At 40.3% G+C, this 23570-nt stretch overlaps 1 protein-coding gene across 1 annotated transcript in view; it reads right to left on the minus strand.

The window, feature by feature from the left end:
• slc35f3b (solute carrier family 35 member F3b) overlaps positions 1-17102 on the minus strand; it is a 47453-nt gene extending 30351 nt beyond the window's left edge. Inside the window, exons 1-2 of the mRNA XM_031876532.1 lie at positions 16905-17102; positions 15733-15947 (exon numbers count right to left, since the gene is read on the minus strand). Coding sequence (XP_031732392.1) covers positions 15733-15947; positions 16905-17002 — 313 coding nt within the window. The 5' untranslated portion in view covers positions 17003-17102. The remainder of the gene's footprint in view (positions 1-15732; positions 15948-16904) is intronic.
• Between the last annotated feature and the right edge of the window lie 6468 nt (positions 17103-23570).

A 23570-nucleotide genomic window follows, 5' to 3' on the forward strand; every position in this document is an offset into this window, starting at 1 on the left:
GGTGACATGGAACTAAATAACAGCTTGTTTGATTTGACCAGAAAGGTCAAATCAAATTAACTTTCCTTCTTCCTCGGCCTAACACATCTTCAGAGCAGACACAACTCATCTGTGGAGGCAGGCGGCTGTCAAGGTATTGCATCCAACAGCAGTTTATTGGATTAATGGCCTTGGCAGGTTCCCCTGAGGTGTAGGAGGGAGAACACAGTTGCCAAAACATTCCCCCCATTTTAGTTACATTACAGAGCTACATGGTGGCCAACACTTACGTTGATCTTTCACTTACGTGTGTAACCTTACACTCTAAAAATGCTGCGATACTGTGACTGATGACATAATAGTGGATCATTAACGTATAATGGAGGCGGATGTTTCCACATAAAAGTCACTCATCACAAGGATTTTTAATTTATTTTTTGCAAAGCACCCCCCCTGTTGTCTGGGGGTAAATTAATACCTTCCTGCATTATTGTAATATAAATTCACTCCCATGACAAGAGCAGCATGAAGTTATATTTGATGTGATGTTATGAACGTTGATAGTCTCTCCTATGAGACGTTCTAGTGATGTTGTTGTCCGCATTGGTTGGCAATGTATGATGAACACTGGAAAAACAAACAGACCATCATTCCATTAAAGTAACAGTGAACAGTGGAACAAACTATATTTTTATGTCTTTGTTGTCAGTCTGAAGATGCTACAAGATTAACAAAATTGTTGGATGTCATCAGTACACGTAGATTACTTTAGGGCTTTAATGAACCATTATTTTTAATTATTCATTCATATGACTTTCTCAAGTAATGGATTACTCATTTGGTCTATAAAATAATGAAAATATTCAAGTTTATATATATACAGTATATGTATATATATATATATATATATATATATATATATTTACATGTCTTGTTTTTTCAGAAGAACAGTCCAAAACCCAGGGCAAAATATTCACATTCCAGAAGCTGGCACCCTTATTATTATTGTTTCAACTCTCCATAGCATACTCTTCCACGTGATATGCCCGCTGCCAATAACACAAATAAAAAGTCTGACTGGGAACTTGTGTTAGAGAAGTGTAAATGAGTCGGAGAGCTTGTAATCTCACCCACAAAACACAGAGCTGTCCAGGAGGAAGACTGAACATATAATCAAGTAATGTGGGACTTCCTCTTAATTACAACCACAGCTAATAAAGTCCAGCAGCATCTATTAGATGCTGTCAAGTTGTAGTACCAAGTGATATCCCTTATAATCACTCTCTACCTCTATGGCCCACGCTTAATCACGAGGAGTGAGTCTCTCCATTAAATTTACATCCCACTAGAGGAATCGACCCCCGTGCGGCACATTTCTACTTTCCAATTAAGGTTGTTTCAGAGCCACAAGGTGTGATGGGTAAAAGTTTAATTTGTGGTGCATATGTGCAGGCAGGCGTAGAGGCTGTGGTCCAGTATAGGACACCTGTACTCTGTGGGATGCGTGGGCAGAGATGCTTTAACTGAGACATTAATGATTCTGACCAGTACATGATGCAAAGGACAGTTTCAATGGAAGTCTTTGCAGAAACAAAACGATCACTCACACAGCTACACGCATTCATACCTGGAAGCTGCCCGGTACAATCCCTTTGCCCAAACGGTTTTATTCAGCTTGTCCGGGGATCAAACCTCCAACCTACCGGTCACAAGCCTCTCTAACTAACATCTTCCTGCAAACGGCAGCAAAATAGTTCACTTGGTTTTGAGGTTGCAGCACTAATGAATGGGCTGTGGTGATTCTATCGTTTGTCTGGTTTTACTTGTCAAATGATCCTTGAGGAGGCTACTTAACTCCTACTAACGCCAAGAACAGAGAAACTGGCCTTTGCACCCCAGCTGCTGGTTAAAGAGACGTTTCAGTAGGAGATAGTTCATGCCCAACAGAGAAAGACATTTTGTTTCTCTCCCATAAAGGGCGCTGGCTCCCTCTGTTGTCAAGCTACAGTATGACTATTTTATTTTTTACTAGGCAGGTAAATAGCATAAATAATAACTTTAGTTCAAGTTTAGCATATATGTAATGTACTGTTTAATAAATTAGGTTTTGATTTTGCACCTGCCCAGTGGTCAATTTAAATGCATTTCTTATATTCAGAGTTGTCCGTGGTTCTAAAACAGAAAAAAAAGCCTCCCAGCTATTTTTTTCTGAAGCTGCTCCTCTTTAAACTGCACTTAGCTGTGCTTAACGGTATTCAAATTGCTGTAATTATGGTGCGCCATTTCCAAAAGCTTCTCTCCGCCACTCCACAATTATATGAGGGTATTACCTGAGCCTGCAAAGTGTGGGCATGAAGCTCTACCATATTTTGTAATGTTGTTTTTTTTCTTTCTATAAAATAGTCCTAATGTAAAGAAAGTAGGCTCTTGGATGATGTATTTTGTTTCAGTTATGACAAGTAAACCAAGTCATTTATACATACAGTCCCAAAATGTATATATTTTATATACATATTATGCAGCTGTGTTTTGACAGATCCAAATGAAAATGGAAATATGAGATAATCGTACATGCTGTCTTGAGGTAACATTATGCAGACTCGGCAGAGCCTCCATTGTTCCTGTAGGGGGCACTGTGACCACTTGTAATCTGACACAAAGACACCTGCTCAGGGTTTTGGATGAAAAGTGACCAAGAAATCAAAAACCAGCACAGCAACGGAGCGGAAAGTGGGACAGCAGTAATGGCGATGATGTGACCCATATACACACCTGTATAGTACACTTACATGAAAACAGGCATACACATTTAGAAGCACATATCCGTGCTGAAAGAGTTTACATGAAAACACCAATATACTACACACACACACAAACACACACTAGTGAGAAATAGTAACAAAAACCATGGCGGCTCTTTGTGATCACGTCTCACTTTCTCTTCTCTCTCGTGTCTTTTCTAAGGACATTATTAGAGCTCTGTCACACTGTGAGGCACTCGCTCAAGTTTTTAATGTGTTGTTTTTTCAAAGGACATCTTTCATAGTGAGGTTACAAAATGTTACAGTGAATTCAGAGTGATCTGCAAAAAGCAACTCTTGTTAGCGGCCATGTATATTTGGTTTTCCAAAAATAGACACTTACCATAGAAAGTAATTTGAGCTTTAAATAACTTAAAAACTGCGACACAGGTGGGCCATTTTAGGTTGAATGCAATTAGTATTATTTGTTTTAAAGGGGTTTCAGCTTAAGCACTTTGAAAGGCAAGTTTGAAAGGAATATTTAACAGTTGGCAAAGTTCCAAAGACACCAAATCATTGTGTAACACTGAAGGTGGACTGGTAAAAAAAAAAATGCATTTAAAAGATAAGATGGATTTTTCTTATCGCCAACAAATCCCATGAAACGACCAACAATGTGTTTGACCGGCTCTTCATGCTTTCTAACTACCTTGTTTTGGACTAAAAATCTACAACTTTGAAAACGGGTCTGACATGTACATTTATTTTCTAGAAAGGCCAAATGATTTCCTAAATCAGCTAAGCAATGTTACTTTTTATCAAGTGTTACACGAGTAAGTCTCAGCCACGGTTTAATACTTGTTTGGTTCTCTGGTATTTACAGCGTGGGTGGGATTTACTCAAAATAGGTTTGTTGTAATAACATTTTTTCAATGTTTTTTGACAATGATGGAGGTCACTGGCACAGATAAGTAAGCATCTGTAGCATCAACCCATTTCTACATGGGTGAGGTTGTTGTTAAAAATATTTATAGATTATTTCCAGCCTTTCCTTTTAATTTGTCAGTGTGAGTAAGCTAAAAAATAATGACATTGTATTCATGATATATATATATATATATTGTCTGAGGCATACACAGGGATTTGTTTGAATGTATCACAGTATGAGGCAGCTTTCATGTACTGGTGCACTGCAGGTTATTTTACCTCTAGGCAGTTTAATTAACACAAATAGCAATCGGCAACATGAATTTCAACACGGCTCGGCTGAATTTATTTTCTTGCCTGAATTTATGATATACTTTTATTGATCCCTGGGGTGGGAAATCTTCTTCTCCTCCTTCCTAGTTTGGATGTTGCACTGGAAAGCCAGTATGTTACTGCTGATGAAAGGGTTGCAGAAGGAGTGAGGAGTTATTTATGCTGCTGAAGGATGCTTCCACACGTACGGCCACACCGGGGATCAAACCTCTAACATTCATCCTTAATCATTAAAGCACCAAAACAACAAATGAGAAGAACATTATCTGAGCCTGAGCAGTGACTAGGCACAGAATCCTGCTGTGGACGTTGTAAATAGAAGACCGGTTGCCACCTTTTATTCCCTGCTCCTGCAAAAACAGCCTAACACACCCTGTCATGGGACCTTTTTAAATGAGGGATTCATCTTGGTTCCAGACGGTGCCATGGAGACTGCTGACACGACAGTGAACATCCGGAGCACAAATGAGACCGTGGAAAAACAGTAAAATAATACACCCCAGACTCCACACATCAATTATGCAGAGATTTGGTGATATGAATCATTTTTGCTTGATCATAATTGAGGTTGGCAGACTGACAAACACTGGGCGTAGGACTGCCTTTTGTGGTAAATAATTCAAAGCTAGGGAATAGGTTGAAACACCAGAACAAAAACACTAGTGGTTAAATACAGTTGGCAGTTGCAGCAGTAACAATATGAAAGAGAAGTGGTGTTTATTGACGGCGAATAGAAAGAAAAAATGAACCCTGCCCTGTATCAAGCTTCAGATCTGTCCGTTTTTGTCTTTGAAGTGTTCAGAGTGGATGGCGAGTCCAGTCGGGTCACTTTCAACACTGATCAAACTGGTTTCCGATCACTAGAGAACCCATCTTTCCATCCACTTACAGCAGCAGGCCCTTCAAAAGGCCAGGAGCAGGTGTGTGGTGTGTGTGTGTGTGTGCGTGTGCGTGTGTGTGTGTGTGCATGTCAGTAGTAAAAAAAATCCCTCTTTCTCTCCTCCATCTCCACATCTGCAGTCCAATCTCAAACAGTGAGAGCACCCAGGCAAAATGCGAGCCATCAGTGTTGGATAAAAATAGAACTTGATGCCCTTGCGTTCCCAAGGCTGTAAATACACAGCATTGTGATTTTAGGGTTTTTGGGAGAGCTATATTTTCTTGATAAGCTGGTGATGGAATTGGCAAAAATGAGGCATTTTTTTTATTCCAATGAGGCTGCTTCCCATTATGGGGAAGTCTCCTCATTGTAAGTGTGGAGTAAACAACATGTGTGACAAATGTCACCTGCGATCACGCTCCATTCTCCACAGTAATTACCCAGAATTCACAGTGTGGAAAGGGATTGATGTTTGAGAATATTTGCAGCACTTGTAAAATTAGCCTTTACAAGCTGAGAGCATAAAGAAACTTAAAAACTCTTTTTTACAGTAGACAGTATGATGAACTCAATAACCTGTTTTAAACTCATTAATTATACTAATATATTGGCAGTCAGTGGAAACAAAACACACTCAATCAAAGCTTTTAAATGCTTGACACAATTTCCAATCATAAACAGTTCTTTAAGCGTGGAGTGATTGTGCATAGTAAGTAATTGGGCAAATGGAGGCGTGTGCATTGGCTTGATTTGAATAAGCATTGTGATTAAGTGGTTGTTCTTTGCACGCAGTGGGCTGAGGGATGTGGACCAGTCAGCTCCCTGAGGGGGAGAGGAGGTTCAAGCTTTCCTGGCTCCTTCTGCACTCCCCCATTGGCTGTCGGCTCTCATCCATGTCCACAGCTCCCTTAATTGCCTGATTTCCTGACCCCACGTTGAATGCTTTGTTCACTAAGGGCTGGGAGTTATAATAATGACTTGTAGTGACATGCATGGGGAAGACTCGCTCCCTTGGCTATCACAGCTCTCACAGGCTGACTGTAGCCCCATCACGGACCTTTTACAACTTAAATGAAATACTCATATTTAGTACAAGAGCGTTTCTCACAGAAAATATTCTGGGTCTGTCTGAGGACCAAAACTTTCAGATGAAGCCAGTGCAAAATGAAGAGGGACTTTATTATTATTCTTCTTCAGCTGTACGAAGAAACTGGAAAACAAAACTTTGCACTAAAACAAACCTTACAGAAATGTTTCATTCTCTTCAAAAGAACAGAGAGGTAAAAACCAAAGTCTCAACAGTAAATTCTCTTTTAGGTGATGGAACAAACAGTCTGTACACATGACTGATCTTGAACCATTTCAATAATCAATTAATTATCTCTAAGTCAAGTGGAGATGAACGATTTAGTCAAGTCATTTATTCGTCAATCAGTAGCAACACGTTTGATAACTGATCAATTGGTTTATACTGATTATCAAATGTTTGCATGATGACATGCTTCACATGGTAGCATTACCACTGTACGCAGTTTAGCATGCAGAGCTTAGCATTTAGCTCAAGTACAGCCTCATAGAGCTGCTAGCGTGACTCTTAGCCTTGTTGGACAATGCAACATTTGAAGGTGTCGCTTCAGGAAATGGTAACAGGCATTTATTTCTATTATTTTCTGATATTTTATAGACTAAACAACCAGTTAATCAAGAAAATAATTGGTAGATTCATTTATCATTAATTAATTGATATCATTTTCTACTTAAGTCTTTTATTTTCTGAATTGTAAATTAAATATCTTCGCGTTTTGGACTGACTGTTTGGACTAAATTGGTTAGACAAAACAAGTCATTTGATGACCTTGGTCTTTGGGCAAATTATTTCCATTTTTACTGTACATATTAATTGCTCATCAAATCTAGATTGCAGTTTTACTTTTAAGTTGTGTTTGCAAAGACAAAGTAAAGTGGTATCTTGCTCAAAAATGTTTTCCTGACAGAATCTTTCAAAGAGTAAATGAGAGAAGGAACACAAAACATCTTTTTAAGTCACAATCTACTCATCATCTTCAGCACTTTGTAATGTAGTGCATCAAGACTTAAAGCACTTCAGATCTCTTACAGTCAGGACACATGAAAACTCATCATCTGGGGAGTTTTCCGTGCTTGCAATGTGTTATTGTTCACTATTTATGAATCTCTACATGCAGGGAGAATAGTCGGATGCACTCGCTTATAGCTTTTGGATTCCAAAGGAAATCAACTGCTTATACTCTCACAGTCATTAGTGACATTCCTCCGAGCTCACCAATAATCTATGAGATGGAATGAGAAATTGAGAGACTCCGCGAGATAACAGTGTGCTGTACAAATTCATCATTCACATCATTCTGAACAAGTAAAATATTTAAAATCTGTGTAAAACTAGCTATTTCAATTTACCAAATCCCTCATTATGATTTGAACTTGTGAAACCGATCAGCTGGTACTCCAGATTTCTATCTACGTTAATTAAATATCAATTCAACCAGCACATAAAAACAAGCAAACAAAAAAACTTGCCGGAAACATCAAGTCTTCAGTGAGGATTATTCACCTTTGAATTTGAGTTTCACACAAAAGGGATCTTTTCAAACATTTACCAGTGAATAATTCTTCTCATGCAAGAGACACCAGTTAGCTGGCCTGTCACAGCCTATACATACTACAGAGGCAGTGTGAGGCTCTCTCTCATCTAGAAATAGGTTCATCCAGTTGGCCTTCTTTGTTGTTGCTCTTCTGAGTCTCACCCTCTTTCTCTGACGGATCTGTTTAGACTTTGTGTGGCTCTCTAACGAAGCAACTCGCTTTCACACATTTACAGTAGCTTGTCTGTACGCCATCAGCATCTTACAAGGAAACAGATCCCCTACATCAAGAAATAGTACCACTTTTTTTGGGAGCCGCTTTCTTGCAGAGAGTTAGCTGAGAAGTTGAACACCGCTCTTAAGTCTGTGTAGCAAATATGAAGATACCGCTGAAGAAACTGCACTTTAATATTTTTCATCCACATTTTTGTGTACATAACGGATCTGTGGGAAATCATTCACACCTGAAAAAAAGCAAACAGTCAACAAAGGAGAGCTGCTGAGGGGTAAAATATGTCTTAAGCCTTGTGCGTCTTTGCTACCAGCAAAGCCTTCTATCTGGACCGAATGTAATCCTGGCATGTAATATAGACTGTGTGCTGCCAACAAGATGCTCCCAGGACATCATAATGGACTGTCGCTGTAGCCCACCGTTATACCATTTCACATCTAAAATACACTCCAGAAAGTGAGCAGGGCTGTACACAGTTGGCATGTGCAGGAAGTGAGTAAAACAAAGTGATGTGTAAACAAGAATAGGGCCAAAACATTGTTGTTCGGCATACAGCAACATAAAAACAGTGTACAGTATTAATATGTAATATCCCAGTGAGCATTTTTTGCTGAAGAGGCGTTTAGAAAACGGTCACCGGCGAAAAGACGCTTAAAACTGGTTCAAAAGTGAATCTTTCTTTTTAATACTTGTTTTATTTACAGACCATCTGAAACCGGCTGCTAGATGGCTTTGACAACGACATTTAAAGAATGAAAGGGAGATGTTGATATTGTTTGTACTGTCCTCAACCATATATTTTGTATTTCATTGTAGCTGTATTTAAAGAACATTGTTCATGTTATATTTACATTGTTGCTTAATAAATACAAATTCATTGTTTCCTGTGTCACGTGGATTTCTGTGTCCTTTAAGTGGAAACTGTGGATGTGTTACTAAGACTATGTATGTAAATTTCTACATATTTTACTGTGAGCATTTTTAAGTTTAAAAGATGTTTAAAATACGGTGATGGTTCAAAAGTGGTTTGAAAGTCACATTGGGCAAAAAAATCAAACTAATTGACACTTCACAACTTGTGTGCCTATCTACTGTCTTTTGTTTTCTTGCTGCTGCTGCAGTTCTCTAATCCAACGGCTCTTACTGTAATCGACGGACAAGTGTTGGGTAGTAGATGTTAGATTCTAGAGCATCTCAGGCCTTGATGCAGTAAGCAGGTCAGCTGTCGGTCATGCACCAACACTGCATATTGCTCTGGGAATATGAGAGGGAATATCAATACAGGAGCTTAGTGTGTAGTGGGATATGCAAATCTGGCAGAAAATGTAAAGGAAGCTTATATTTTTCTAAGGGCCTATATGTGAAAATGTAAGTGGCGAGGGGTAAAATCAGGTAAAAGCAGAACAAGTGAACACAAAATGATGCTTAAGTCTCACACTTATGCAAGATGAGTTAATAGCAGTTGACAAAAGGCTTGTGTTTGTGTATCAGTGCTTCAAGCTGCCATCAATACTCATCCTCTCCCATCAAGATGTCCACATAAGCCTCCTAATTGCTTGCACAACCCCATTTACACTTTGCCCTCCCTGTTTCCAAGCACCGCTCTTCTGTGGCCAACAGCAGACAATGGTGTGCTGTGTGTGGCACACCAATGGTGTGCTGTGTGTGGCACACCAACAGCAGACTCTGGATTAATTACGCTGAGGTAGGAGTCTTCACTTCACAACTTCTAATTAACAGCAGATAAAAGGAGTGAGGAGGAGAGAGGGATGACGGCAGGACAGGATTTGGCATTAAACTGGCAGGATTTTCCTTACAAGGAAGAGTGAGCGCTGAGGACATAGAACTACACAGCCATGATTCACTTAGGGTTATTGTCTTCAGGGTTAATTCTGGCAAACACAAGCACGAATGATTTCAAACTGAGGCAACCAGTTGTCTCGGTTATTACATAAGGTATACAGATGCCCCACAAGTTTATGCATGCAAAATATTTGTCTCCATCAAGCAAAGTGTCCCTGTGCAAGAAATAGCAAAGAAATAAGAAATATCCAACTCTGAACTAAGACGGTATGTTTTTCCACAATACTGTTTTATACCCACTGAATTTGCGGTCTCATTTGCTCCTCTGCAACTGCCCCTCTCTCCACGGTTCTCTGCACCCCTTTGGAGGACACTGAGATTAAAGACGAGCATCTGAAAGAGACAAGACTGGAGGTTTTTCTTCTTCAAGGTGGTATAGCTGATTCGCATCTCCTGAAGTCCAGTGGGCACAAGCAGGACTTCAGGAGCAGGTGTCTGATGATCTATGCATCCTCCTCAATTATAGATGTGATGTTACGCAACAGAAGCTGTTTCTACTGTACTGGAGACGGTACTGAGCCTGAGCTCAGTGAAGCCTTGCTTGCAGCACTTTGGCAGAACACTAGAAATGTTCAGCTCAAACAGTGTTTTTGAAACAATGGGGAAATTATTCAAGGACCGGTTGGAGTCAGACATGGCTGTGATTTGGGTGCTAATACAGTAACTGACTGTTTCTGACTGTGTTTTTCAAGACGCTCCAACCGTAGACATGTTTTCATCTTTAATTCCAGGGCCAATTTGCTCGGTACTTCACTGAATATATACTTCATTTGTCAAGTATAAAAGGTCATAAATGTCTCCTGCACTAAATGATGTGCTTGTTCCTTTCATTGCTGTTTTCTAGTCCCTTTGTGGTCGACTGAGACTGAGAGTTGGTTCAGTTCAGTATTCATACTCCTGCAGAGACAATGACTCAGTTCCTTGGTAACGGTAAGACTCCACCATTATCAAAGGATAACAGTGGACAAGGACTGTATGTCTGAACACGTCAGATGCTAGCACCATATGGTCATATAAGCCATTTACATTAAATACTAAATATACCATGATGCTTGAGTCCTCCTGTATGCATAATTAAAGAAGATTATTACAGACATGCAACCCTGCAAGGTAATGAATTGTTTACCCTAAATGCTCTACTGTTGTCGTCTCCATTTCTTTTTGCTTTGTCAACATATGCAAATGTCAGTGTAACACTGACTGTGTTTACATACAAAGATGATCTTGCACCCTTGACCGCACATCAGCCTACATGGAAAGACTCGCTCCTGTTCCGTGCGTGCATGTTCCCTGGGCTTGAATTATTGCAACAGATGCAGAGGAAGCCGATCAAGGATGGAGAGGTTTCACTTTCAGTCTAATAGACACAATGAACACAGAGAGCAAAAAGGATCAAACAAATGTTCTTATAGTCACTGAATCAATGCACTGATCTCTGTGTGGCTGTGACAAATTAACAATGAAAATGCCAGTACTGTTCTGCTATTATGCACCATTGTGTAAATACCGACAAGGCTATTTTTAAAGAGAACTTCACCCACTTATGATGTCATAGATCAAAAGTCTGGGACTAGCTTTTATTTGACGTTGTGATTGACTACATTTCCCAGAGTGCCTTTTCCCCCTCGGCTGTTGATTAGACTTCAAAGAGAGCTACAGTAATGAAAGCAGTATGGGCGGTACCCTTCACTCACAATGCAACTTCTACTTTGCATTTTTTGTTGATGGAGAAACTGGTATGTTTTTACTTATTAATTGTTAGGGACTGGTGTAAATGCAGATTTAGAGAAGAGGCTCTTGTTCTTTGAGTTTGAGTTTGCAATCCTGCCGGTATGCAAGCTGGATTTATCCGTAAACAGCTGGGTGTACCTGCATAACTATTCCCGTCTTTCTCCTCGACTCAAGCTGAGTTGAAAGCTGTCATTATCACAGTCAGCCCATACCTTGCCCATCCCTTCCAGCTGTCCTGTTGCTGCCAGCAGTGAATGTGTACATGCGTACATAGGCTCTCTCCAACCTGCTCCAGTGTTGCATCTCACCATCCTCAAACCCTGAGCTCAAAATAGAATCCAACCTCATTTCATGCCTCTTGAAGCTCTAAATTTGCACCAGAGGGTAAATTAGGAAAAGAACAGAGTCTGTTTGTCTGACAAACGTTTCACTTCTAAGTGGAACTTCATAAACCTAAAGGGACAACTTCCCAGGTAAAGGAAAGGCCTAATTCATTAACCAGTAAGATATCTGAAGGGAATATAAAATAAGAACAAATAAATAAAATATAATGCCAAAAAACATTCAATTCAGAATTATTGTACATGTAAATGGTATCAGCTAAAACTGTGTCTTTTGTCCTGAAGGAATCCTCATGCAAAAGGGAAAGTGATGACACTCTCAGTTTAAAAATAGGTTTTTACTTTCCACTTTTCCTGAATAGAGTTCCCTTGTATCGCTAAGTAGATAAACTGGAGCAGTGATATCAAATTCAATTTCTGTTCAGGCAAACTTCTAATCTGTCTGCAAAGAGGTCATTCATTTATGTTTTAATAATCATGACGTGAGTTGGTGTATTTGGATGACATTTTGTTTGAATTAAGTACAAGTAATCCTCCAATAAATTAGATAATATGTCAGAATTTCTGCAGCACTGATTGTACCATTGCTCTGCCACTTTATGTCAAAGCTGACTAGTGAATACGGGTCTTTGCTCTTATGTTGCTGCTTGTTTGATTGAACCTAGAAAGTACAAATCCTACGCCATAGGTTTGCAGGAATAGAAGAATAGAAGAATACTGAATCTTAAGTCAAAATCAGTGAAAAGTGGTTTTCTTTATGAATAATATATATTATCTCTCTCCGGTAACATTTCTTCAGTAACCATTGACCTTTTCTTTGATGCAGACATCAATCCCACCATATACCACCATTTGGAGTAAGTGTTGTTCTCTAGGTAGGGTCCATGTGATAATTTGTTGATCTGCACTGAGAATAGAATTGATTACTGGAATGTTGTGTATTTTTGTGTTTATCAATCGAATGCAGTGGATAGAGAGGAGAGACATAGAGATATAGCGCAATCAAGTCCCGCCCAAACCGGAGGGAAAAACTATTAATTACTCTCTATTGACTTTATATTGTGTAAAGGTACCTCCTTGTCACTTTCGTCTGGTAGCAAACAGAAAAATGCCTAAAAGGGGCTGTTTGGTTGGATGCACAACCAACAGGGTAAAGTACTCAGAATGAAGTTTTAATCCGCTTCTGAACCGAAAAACTGAGGACACGGGCAGTAAGATGCAAAGGCATCAACAGGAAGAATGGGAAAGCTGTGGGATCCTCTGGTTCTGAAAAGTGAAGCCAATGCAGAAATGCCTTAAACACAACTTTCAGTTTGTGAAAGTTGATTTTAACATTTTTGTTGGCTAAGAATTCAGCGTTCGGTTGTACTTAGCCTCACCCGCAACACTGGTTGAAATAAAACAAGATGGTGACGCCCAAAATGCCAGACTCAAGGCTTCAAAACCAATGGGTGACATCACGGTGACTATTTGCATACAGTCTATGGTTGCACTCTGTCTCTAAGTCTGAGACAAGTTTCAAACAATAGACATTACAGGTACATGGTATGTAGCCAGCTTAGCGCGTACATAGCTGGGTCCAAACATGCTCAACACAGCCTGACTAAAGGGCTGTGGCATCCTGGGATAAAAGGGACAAACCTGCAGTATAGTCCACATATATCGAAGACATCAATTCTGCTTTGACTTTACTCAAGGGGAAGAGACTCCCGGGCAGATGTGATATGAGCAAGGTTTTCATGTAGCATTTTCCCCTGTTACACATGCAGTTATATGTTGAGAGGGCTATAACAGCGTCCCACATGTTTGTGATGCCTGCAGTCTCATATTCAGACGACCTATTAAGTCACACAGCCAACTTTCATTCTCAGCCTGAGTCATGGCATACTACTCGCTCCACTTTCTCTTTCACTCTGCTTACTGCTGTGAAAAAGCACACATGGGCCAATTTGGAAAGGTTGTTGGTTAATGAAACAAACAGGCATCTGTTTGCACCATACTGAGAAGCACTCAGCCTCCCACCTCTTTTGAAATTGGCTGCCTTCAGCGTCAGCCCTCCACTCTTCAGCCGTTAGCCATTGCTTTCTAGTTGCCAGTGCATCCTGTGTACTCCGGTTGTGTGTGCCGGAGGAGGTTGCGGGTTGATTCTGTTCTCCAACTACTGTAGGGGGGGGGTCCAGAATGAAATGACAACTGTGTGGATTTGGAAGATTTTAAGTTGACTTTACGTTTGGTTTGCAAGGAACAAAAAGAAAGCTGAAGGAACCAAACTTTTCCTGAAAGACAAAATGAAACACTAATTAATGGCGAAGTAATAGTCCCCATGACGGCCACGCACGCAGGAATATGTCTGACGCAACAGTGCAACTCATCATGAAATCTTATAATTGCTCTACTACTGCTGTCATCAAAATGCTGTTTCAGGGGAGAGACTACACTATATGACTAAAGTAGTAGCTGCTTTTTTTCAGGGATTTCTTCTGTCAACATCATCATTGTGTTGTGAAATTAAACCCACTAGTCATCTCATTTACCATGAAGTGGACACTTCATAACTTTCATTCAATTTCATAAAAACACTCGAGCAAGCAACTTGCCATTTGTTTTTCCACAACTTATCAAAATTAGACTAAATGGCAAATCTATTTACTACTGCTTACATCAATAAACATCAGCAATATTTATGGATCCATTGAACTGATAAGATGTTATTTGGCCAACTATTCTTTAATGAAAAACTTCTCAATATGCAGCTCCTTTAATAACAGTTCGGTGTGTAAAATATAAAGCACGTCTTACGTCTATCAAAGGACATAAAATATTGTAAGTGTATTTAACTACAGTTGCTTTGGCAGCCAACGTATATTACATAAAATTAAAATAAATATGAATCTCTCTACTTGTAACAGGAATAGATATCTTTCAATCTTTAGTCATCCCTGTATTCAATCAGGCCTTTGTCGAATGATCCACTGTACTTGACTATCCTTAGCCTTGACACAGCACCAGTAGTTACGAAAGAAGTAAAGACAAATTCAGATCTGAACAGCAGCTGTCTTGTGAAGTCTGCAGTTTTCAGATGTTAGGTATAGGCCTATGAATTTTAAAGTAGCCTTGCAGCTGTTTAATATTGCAGTGTCTCACATGAAATTTACAAAACGTTCCACCAGCTACCAACTAATGCTCATCAACCAGCAAAATCCCGCTGAGTAACAGACAAATGCACAGAAGACTGACAGTTGTTAAGACTGTGCTTTGTCCCGACACCACCACAGCACGATGAAGACACAGAGCAAGTGAAGCAAGACTGTAATCCATCAGCAGCGCAGATGATGCAGAGAAACGAAATGAGAGAGGAAAATAAAAGCTACTTTGACAACTTATTTTCTCTCCAAAGAATCAAGCGCTCTGAGCAACATTCCCACTGTTGTCTGGCTCCAAGCTCGACAAACATTAGCTCCACTGTCTGAAGCAACCGCCAGCAACACTGATGCTTTAGCAGCCAATTCTCAATGTGCAAATTCATATTCTGTGGAAACAATGATGATGATGCACAACATCACAATGACACCATATGTATAGCATTATGTTTTTGTACAAGCTCTCTTGTACATGTGCGTGGCACACCAGCACATGCACTTTGTTTTAACACCAAATTCTGGTTGATGTAAAGGATGAGGATGAAAGGGATGGAATGAAAGAACTGGTGGATTCAAGAAGGACACATCACACTGCCTTTAAACTTATCCTGTGAACTCTCACAGTCACAATGTGAAACCAGCAAATGCTTTCCTAGTGTATAGCACTACATGTTATACTCTCACATGCAGCTGGTGAACCGGTGTTCCCGGTCCTCTAACTCCAGCTCCGCGTCAACATGGCAGTTAAATCACACACGTCAAGCTTTTTTTTATTACATCACAGTCACCCGTATACTCTTATGTTATCTGAGTGTCTGTGTCAGATGTGACAATAGTCTGGTTGTGTGGGCCCACAGTGCATAAACAGACTACTCATGATCACTACGTGCAGCATGTACCACAGCCACAGAAGTCAACAGCTCCATGCATGCAAAGTGACTCACTGTTGTAGCTTGCATTCCAGGGCTGATATCCATAATAGCCGGTGATTCGCAGTATTCGCTCTTCTATGGACGCGCTGTTGATGTCCTCAACTGAGCGCGAGGACTTGAGGTCCTCTTTGATGGCCTCGTCCACCACCAGGTACTTGAGCTGTCTGAGCTGAGGGCTGATGTCCGAAAGCCTTCTAGGGCTCACGTCGGGCGACTTGCGCATCCCGCTGGGAAGAGAGAACAAGGGGTGGCCGGTGTTACAAGACAGAAGTGAGAGCACTCAGAAAAAGGAAGGGGAGCCTGTAAAAGTTGACTATAACTTGATAAGACAAGGGGTTTTATTGGCTAAAGCAGGAAAGTAAGTGTACTAGCTATGTTCCACAGAGGCGTTATGGGCCCCTGCAGCTCCTCTCTTGTAAATCATCATCCTTCACTGGCCCTGAGTCCTCACGACAACACTGTGAAAGACACTAAGCGGAAGTGACTGCTTCTGCAACTGTTGTATAGGCTACCATGCACTGTGCAACTCCTACTATAGGCGCATAGGCGGCTGAAACAAACGAATCGATCACGAGTGATTTCTTGAGATGACTTCATGAAGGCACTGGAGCACAAACTGCGTGCAGCCCACAGGCTGTACAGTAGCCTGAATATAATGTATCAGAGATAAATAGGCTACTTCATGTCCAGCAGGTGAGACAAAATGAAAACGAATAGATAGATAGATAGATATTTTATTAATCCTACAATAAAAATAGCAGAGTAAAAAATATTAAATGTAAAAAAACTATGATTGAATGATAGAATGTTGCACAAATAAAGCTCCATTGCCACACACCTGACAAAGAGTGCTGATCTGCCTCTCAGGCCGTCAGAAGCCGTCAACATGTGAAAGCAAAAACATGATTTGCTGACCTACTCAGATGACCCCCCCCGTAACGTCTTTTTCTTTTCTTTTTTTAAACAGAATTACAATCAATCCGCCAAAAATTCAAGCAGCAGTCGAATTTTACACATCAATCAAATTCAAAGAGAACACTCTCCAGCTATACTGGATATGTTAACGCCTCTGTCAGAAGTCCATTTACTTTATCAATGCACCTATGTGATCAAGTGGGCAACAGGTGTGACGCTGCTTCCTGTCGTTCGGCTGCGATGCATTTGTAAAAGTTGAAATGTCTTACATGGGCATCAAAGTAGTAGGAGGTCCAAGGTAGCACATGCAGTCCCGGTGGGGCCGCACAACCCGGTCCCACACTGTGCCCTCTCCATCACCGTACATCCTTTAAGGCCACTAAGCAGGGCAGCTATACTGTAAAACATCTAAATCCTCATCAAGGCTGACGGAGACAAGTACCATCGTCCTGCTCCTTCTCACCCCCACAAACACATATGCCTGCCTGGCCACAGACTGTTTCTACATCTGCGCTTTGCGCTTTGCTCTGAATGCTGCTGCTGGGTCCTGGAGCCACTGCAACAGCGCCATCTACTGGACTAAGTGGAATTATCATTATGTGTAAATCTGAAATACAGTGAATGAATTGTACCAGATGCAATCATTTTAACCTGGGGTATCACGTCAGTACCGGTAAATTATACAAACATATACACATGAGACGTCCAATAGTTACACTTTCTTCTGAATTTACCTCACAAAGACCCCTGGTGGCCCTTGAATCTCAATTTGCACATATCTGCCTCTAAACTGATCTCAGCTCTCACCCTCGCTGAGCTAAAGCTTTGTGACTCAAAGAGTATTATCAGTGACTCATAGAGCAGACACCAATTGGCAGCTGTCATACTTTGAAAATTAGCTCTTTTTCTTGTTCTTTTCCTTCAAACTGTCACATTCAGACAGGCGCAGCGAGTCTCCCGGCTCAAGATTTTTTTTAAAACGCACACATAACCTTACTTTGAAGTATGAAGTAGGTGTTTTATTTTTTATCTGATAGTGCCAATTATTTGTGTCTTAGAACAGTAACTGTTGTTAGTAAGTTATTGGTATTCAAAAGACTATCAAGCTAAAAAGGAGATGTGAATGTGAGGCACAATTATCTTGAATATACTGGCCTCTGTCAAACAATAAAGCTCCTCTTTTGACATCAGTTTAATTTTGCCCTAATCCTTTTATGTCAGTCATATCTTAGCGAAAGAAAGAAACGTTGCTTTCCTTGACATTTTTGTTGTTGTTGTTACTTTTCATTTTAGGTAGCTGTGGTGTGTGGATGAGAAAGAATGGATTTTCCTTGTTGTGCGGAATATCACAGATGTATTGACTGGTCAAGCCCAGGCTGTTTAAGATGTTTTTCAGCTGTACCGTTACCAGACAACGTTTTCCAGCAACTATAGATATTCTTTTTAATTCACAGCCCACTGGGTTCTCCTTCGATCTATTATTCACAGTCTACTACCTAAGGAGTCCACCAGCATTTTGAGATGATAGTAGGGCCTGTATTTCAAAAGTCTGTGAACAGAGGTAGAAATGAAACAGTAGACATGTTGTTTCTATATAATTCCTCAGAATCAAATATAATTACAGGGATATGGTTGATTGCATCCAATCAGAGCAATGCTTCCAGTAATGAGGTAATTATGTTCACTGGTCGTGATTATATCTACCTGGAAAATAAAATTAAGTAAGTGTCTTTGTCTTGAGCGTTGTGAACTGTGCAACAATAACATAACAAGTAATAGCTTTTTAAAAGTCTCTGAGATAATACAAAGAACTATTGATCGTAAAACCAATGGAGCTTAAGATGCGCTAAATTGCATGCAAATGTTTCCTTAAATTTGGAAAAGTTTAGATGAACTCCTGCCCCTAGAATAACCGAAACAGTACATGCAGTTATAACAATGAGGAATAGTGGCGCTCTACCTTAGATGGGTGGGGTAGTGTTGCCCAAAGGTCCCAGGTCCGTGGTCCTCTGGCTGCATTGCGACTGCAGAGAGCAGCAAAAGTACAGTGATTGTTTTTGGTAGACAGGTTTCGCATGGATCAATGACCAGCCACAGCTTTCACGTCCACACAGTGTTTGTGTCTAGGTGTGAATGGTGGTGGTGGGGTCTGTGCTTACTCACGCAAAAAAAAAGTGAATTCTAGTTATCAATAGACGGGTCAACACCTCCTATCGGCAGCCATAGCGAAGAGAGGATCAGGTCATTTTGCATAATGCACCTCTCAACTTGAACAGCTCAGCCGAATCAATTCTCACTGTTCGACCTTCTGCTTTAGACTAAATAATGTGCACACCTTCCCTCTGAGACACGGCCCATGAATATCAAAACAGTTAATATAAAACGAGTGCTGATATATCGAAGTCTTCCACTGCCGTCCAGCACACCATCTTCCACCTCAGCATCTTCCACCTCAGCAGTCCTCTAATAGCGATTTAATTGGTGGCCCAATCTACGGGGCACTGCTCTCCTTTCTAAATTAGAATCAGAGATGAGGTGAAAGTCAATGCTCAAGGCCAAGAAACATAAAATGAACACCGTGGAAAGGCTTCACACACAATACACAACAAAACTGACGAAAATAACAACTGAGTGGCCAGCCGTTAACGTTTTCAAATGATCGGTAAATTTCAATGAATACGGGTCCAATGGTTCTTTTTCAAAGCAAACAGTGTAAGGTTAACAGTGACTCAGTTCCATCCCGTGTCCCAGTCATTCCAGTGAGTCAGCATGCACCACTTGGTTCGTGGAACTGGCTCACCTGAATAGAATGCAGCTGTTATTAAAGTTACTAGTTACACCGGTGCTGTTACTGCTGAGATACGTCAACATTGCTGTTGTGAAAAAGAACTTCAGACGTTTCTCACAGCAAGATATGGTGACCTGTCAAACACAGGAGTCACTAATAATAGTAATATGTTAGGTCTTTGGAATGGTGTAAGCTGGCTCACTGGCATGTTGAATGTCTATTGGTAATGATAATGTATATGTTACTTTTTAATGAAAAGTAAAATAAAATGAAATGCATTATTTGTTCCACAGTATAAATGAATAATGTAATTTTATAATGAGAAAAAAATGAGCATATCTTGATGGTAATATTACCAGCCTGTGGTCCTGATAAAGGGCATAGAAATACTTGCCTGTGCTTTCCCTACCAACATAACAAAATGTCTTCTGTGAAAATGGCCCATTTTCATGAGGCACATTTCTCAAGGGAGCTCTCATGCTGTGAAATTGGAAAAACAATAATACACAAAAGTCGACAGTTTTCCCCTCAGCATATGATGGTTCATACATTTCTAGAATGTAGAGGGAATTTAAACTGCAAAGGCTCCAGGTTACTTATGGAAATCATAGTCATGGCAAAATCGGTGAAAGAGTGGGAATCGAGATGTTATCCTTCATCACAACCTCCCCTTTAGCTCTTTCCTGTATTCTCAACAACATGTATACACTTCAGTGCTTAGCCAAAAGCCTGTGTTTTATTAACCTCACTTCCATTATTTCTCTTAACCTCCTGTGTCCAGTTTAATACACTTTAAATAAGTGTGGTGTAAATCCTTTCTCTTCTCACCATCAATATTCAATGCAGCCCTCAGCCTGGAAACAGTAAAACAGGCCTCTGCTGATTGGCCGATGCAGGGGGAGAAGTGAAACTCTAAGCCAGTAAAAAAAAAAGTCACATTCATCACTGTGTATGTATTTAAGTAATTCGAGGTTTTGTAAACATTTTAAACTCATTACTCTGCATTTAATTAGTGACTTTTGTATTTATTGTTATAATCCAGAGGGACACATCTGTTCCTCTGTTGCTAAAGAAGACATGCTATTCCAGCCAGGAGGAAACATAACCTTTATAGAATCGGCACCCTGTAGTCCCAAGGGCCTCTGTGATTTCTTTAGGGTACATTTGTTATTCAGCTGCCATTATTGGTACGGTTGACACACAGCTGGAGGGTAGCCACAATCTCTGTGGATGAGAGGAGTCAGAGGACCCGCTGATGCTATTATGTGTCAACATCGGGAACCAGTTAGCTGCCGAGGCAAACGGCTTCAGTGGGAGAAAAAAATTGTCATCTTCTTTTCTTCCTTTCTGGCCAGACTTAACTGATTTCCATTCTTAGATGTTCCCATTTTAGTTCTGCTGACAAATGAAAACAAGATAAAAAAATATATGACTAAAGTTCTGGAAGTATCCATGACTAGCCTCTTCTCTGATGCGCTGCTATTAATATTAAAAGACACCTCTGAAATAGCAGGGAAATGGCACTTCAGAGATGCTTTTCAGCTTCACAATAGTTCACACAGAATGTGTTGTGGAAAATACGTAAAGATGATAAACTCTGCTCAGCTCATAGACATCAAATACTGTATATATAATCATTGACTAAACTGGGGTCCCCTCCAATTCAAACACACATTACTTTTGACCTTTAGACATTCACAGCCATATCATTTAATAAACCATTGATATCATGCATTGAACAAATGCACTGGGTGTAAAATGCAAACTAGCTGTTTCTTTTCCATAGGCATATTTATACAATATTGAAGCATTATTCCTTATTAGACTGAAAATCTGTCCACCTTTCTTGACATATAAATCCTCCTGCTTTTGGTGTCTTAGTCAAAGTTCACCTCTCCTGTCATAAATGTCTGTGCTGCATATCTTTTGCCCAGTTTGCCAAAAGGGATTTGGAGTAATTGGTCACCCCAATGTTGGCGAGGGGGAAACATAGCACCATGCTTCTCCAAGTCCTGAGTCTGACATTCACCACTCGAAACAAGTGATTGCTTCCTCTGAATATTTATAACCAATTATTTTTGGTGAGTTGTGGGGTGTGAAGACTTGGCATGGAAGAGATTTCGCGAATCAGGCCATTTTGAGGTTATTGTGACGGCACTCTGAGAGCGTTAGATAACTGACATGGCAAATGTCAGTGTTGTTCCTTCATGCGCTCATGATTATAATCGGTTTGGTCAAAGGCCACGTGGCTATTTGCCTTTTGTCATCCAATTAGTGGACATTCTCGCAGCGTTTTCACAGCTGGATACCAAACTCAGATCTGATTAATTATAGTGTGATAATAAAGTATAAAGCATGACTGATTATGTTTCGACCTGTGGTGGCTTTCGTCAGACGTCAGAACTCCTGAGAACAGCACAGTACAGATTTTGTTTCTCCTGGTACCCTTTTCATTTATTCATGTTTATCATTCCGCATCTAATAAATATGCCTGTGCCGTCTTTATATGAAACATGAATGGAGCCGACTGCGAGTCGTGATGTTCTCTAAACATCACACACTGCAGCGATTGAGGTTTTTTATGCCGAGAAAATAGGACTGTTGTGCACTACCACAACCTCAAATGCCCAATTCCGCATTTCATTTTGGTTATTCCTTGTGTACATTAATAAAACCCAATCCATACTATAATTTAGAACATGTAATCAGCACTCCCTTCACTGCAGCAAAATGAAAGCATTGTGTTTGCAGTAGCTAAGCAGAGCAGTTACAGAGTTGGCAGAGGGTAATGTTTGTGCCCGAGGCCTCCTGCGTTCCCATAGTCCCAGTTTGTGTGTCAGGATATAAATAGAGTTGCTCCACCACCAGAAAGCGGTGCTATAGGTTAGATGCCAGCAGTTGCCTCAGTCCAGAAGAACCCACCCACCCTCTGTCCCTTGTGACCCCTGAGTCTCTGGACCACTAGCATATGAGCCGAAGTCGCAACAATGGACTTGTTGTAAAACCTGACTGATAAAATGTCTAGCATCACACATTTTTCTGCAGTGTGTGTTACTCTTGGGCTTGCACAAGAGCATCAAGCTGAAACACATGCATTATTTGTACACTTATAGAGCTAAAGGCACATGCAGGTTCCTTTAAACATCGTTTTAGATTCAGTGTAATGATGTATTTCTCAACCTGGGGCTGAACTCTTTTTATCGTCACAGCTCCGGCTCGGGTAGTTTCCTGTGTGCATATGAATGATGCAAAAAGATCAAATAGCAATATTAATGACAAGGACCTGTGGGTGCATTTCAGTTCGGTTGTGTGTAGAAATGGGTCTTCGGGGATAGTCCTGTTCTGCTCTGATACCATCATGACTGACAACCTGGCTGCGTCTACTGACAGTTGTGCTGTATGTACGCGTTTGTGTGTAGCAACAAATGAAAAGCGAATAAAGGAGAGAAAAAGGCTGGGGCGTTAGAAGATGTGAAGTCCTTAAGTGTAGGTGTGTGTGGACCGACCCTCTTACTAATACAGTAAATGCGCTGTTATTTTGCTTTTGCATTGTTTTCATTATTTTTCTCATTATTTCCAAACAATAATGTATTATGTTATTCTTTTGTATGCATTGTAAATGTGATGGTCGTCTATTTGAGGGTCAGCTGATTTATTTATACGATGTTTTTGATGGAGCTTACTTTATTTTGTACAGAAGCAGGGCTGTGGGAAGTTAATCGTTTGTTTTCTATGTAGAAAGGTGCAGTTTTATGGTGACCACTGACCATTGTACCGTGTCCCTGCTTCAAATGCTACTGCTTAAATATCCTACAAGTGGAGCTCATGTGATTTATTTGCAGTGCACAAATCAAATGAGTCGTTTGTTGTTTGGGTTTTGAGCCTGTTCTCTTATATGTTTTTCTAAAATTGAACTTGCAGAAATGCACAATGCATAATACAAATTCAAGCAGATTGTCATCAGACAATTGCTTTTCAGTGCAGATTCTGAATATGGCGGATTTCCTGACATCCTCAGTAGTTATTTGCTGTAACTGTAAGCCCCTAGCTTATTGTTTTCTCATAACATGCATCCAATAAATACTTTGCCAGGAGCTGCCTTCTCCTCATCTTCATTCTGGTAGTTCAACTTGATAACATGAATGTC

This window comes from Anarrhichthys ocellatus, unplaced genomic scaffold (genome assembly GCF_004355925.1).
Source record: "Anarrhichthys ocellatus isolate YVR2014 unplaced genomic scaffold, GSC_Weel_1.0 scaffold3, whole genome shotgun sequence".
NCBI classification, from domain to species: domain Eukaryota; kingdom Metazoa; phylum Chordata; class Actinopteri; order Perciformes; family Anarhichadidae; genus Anarrhichthys; species Anarrhichthys ocellatus.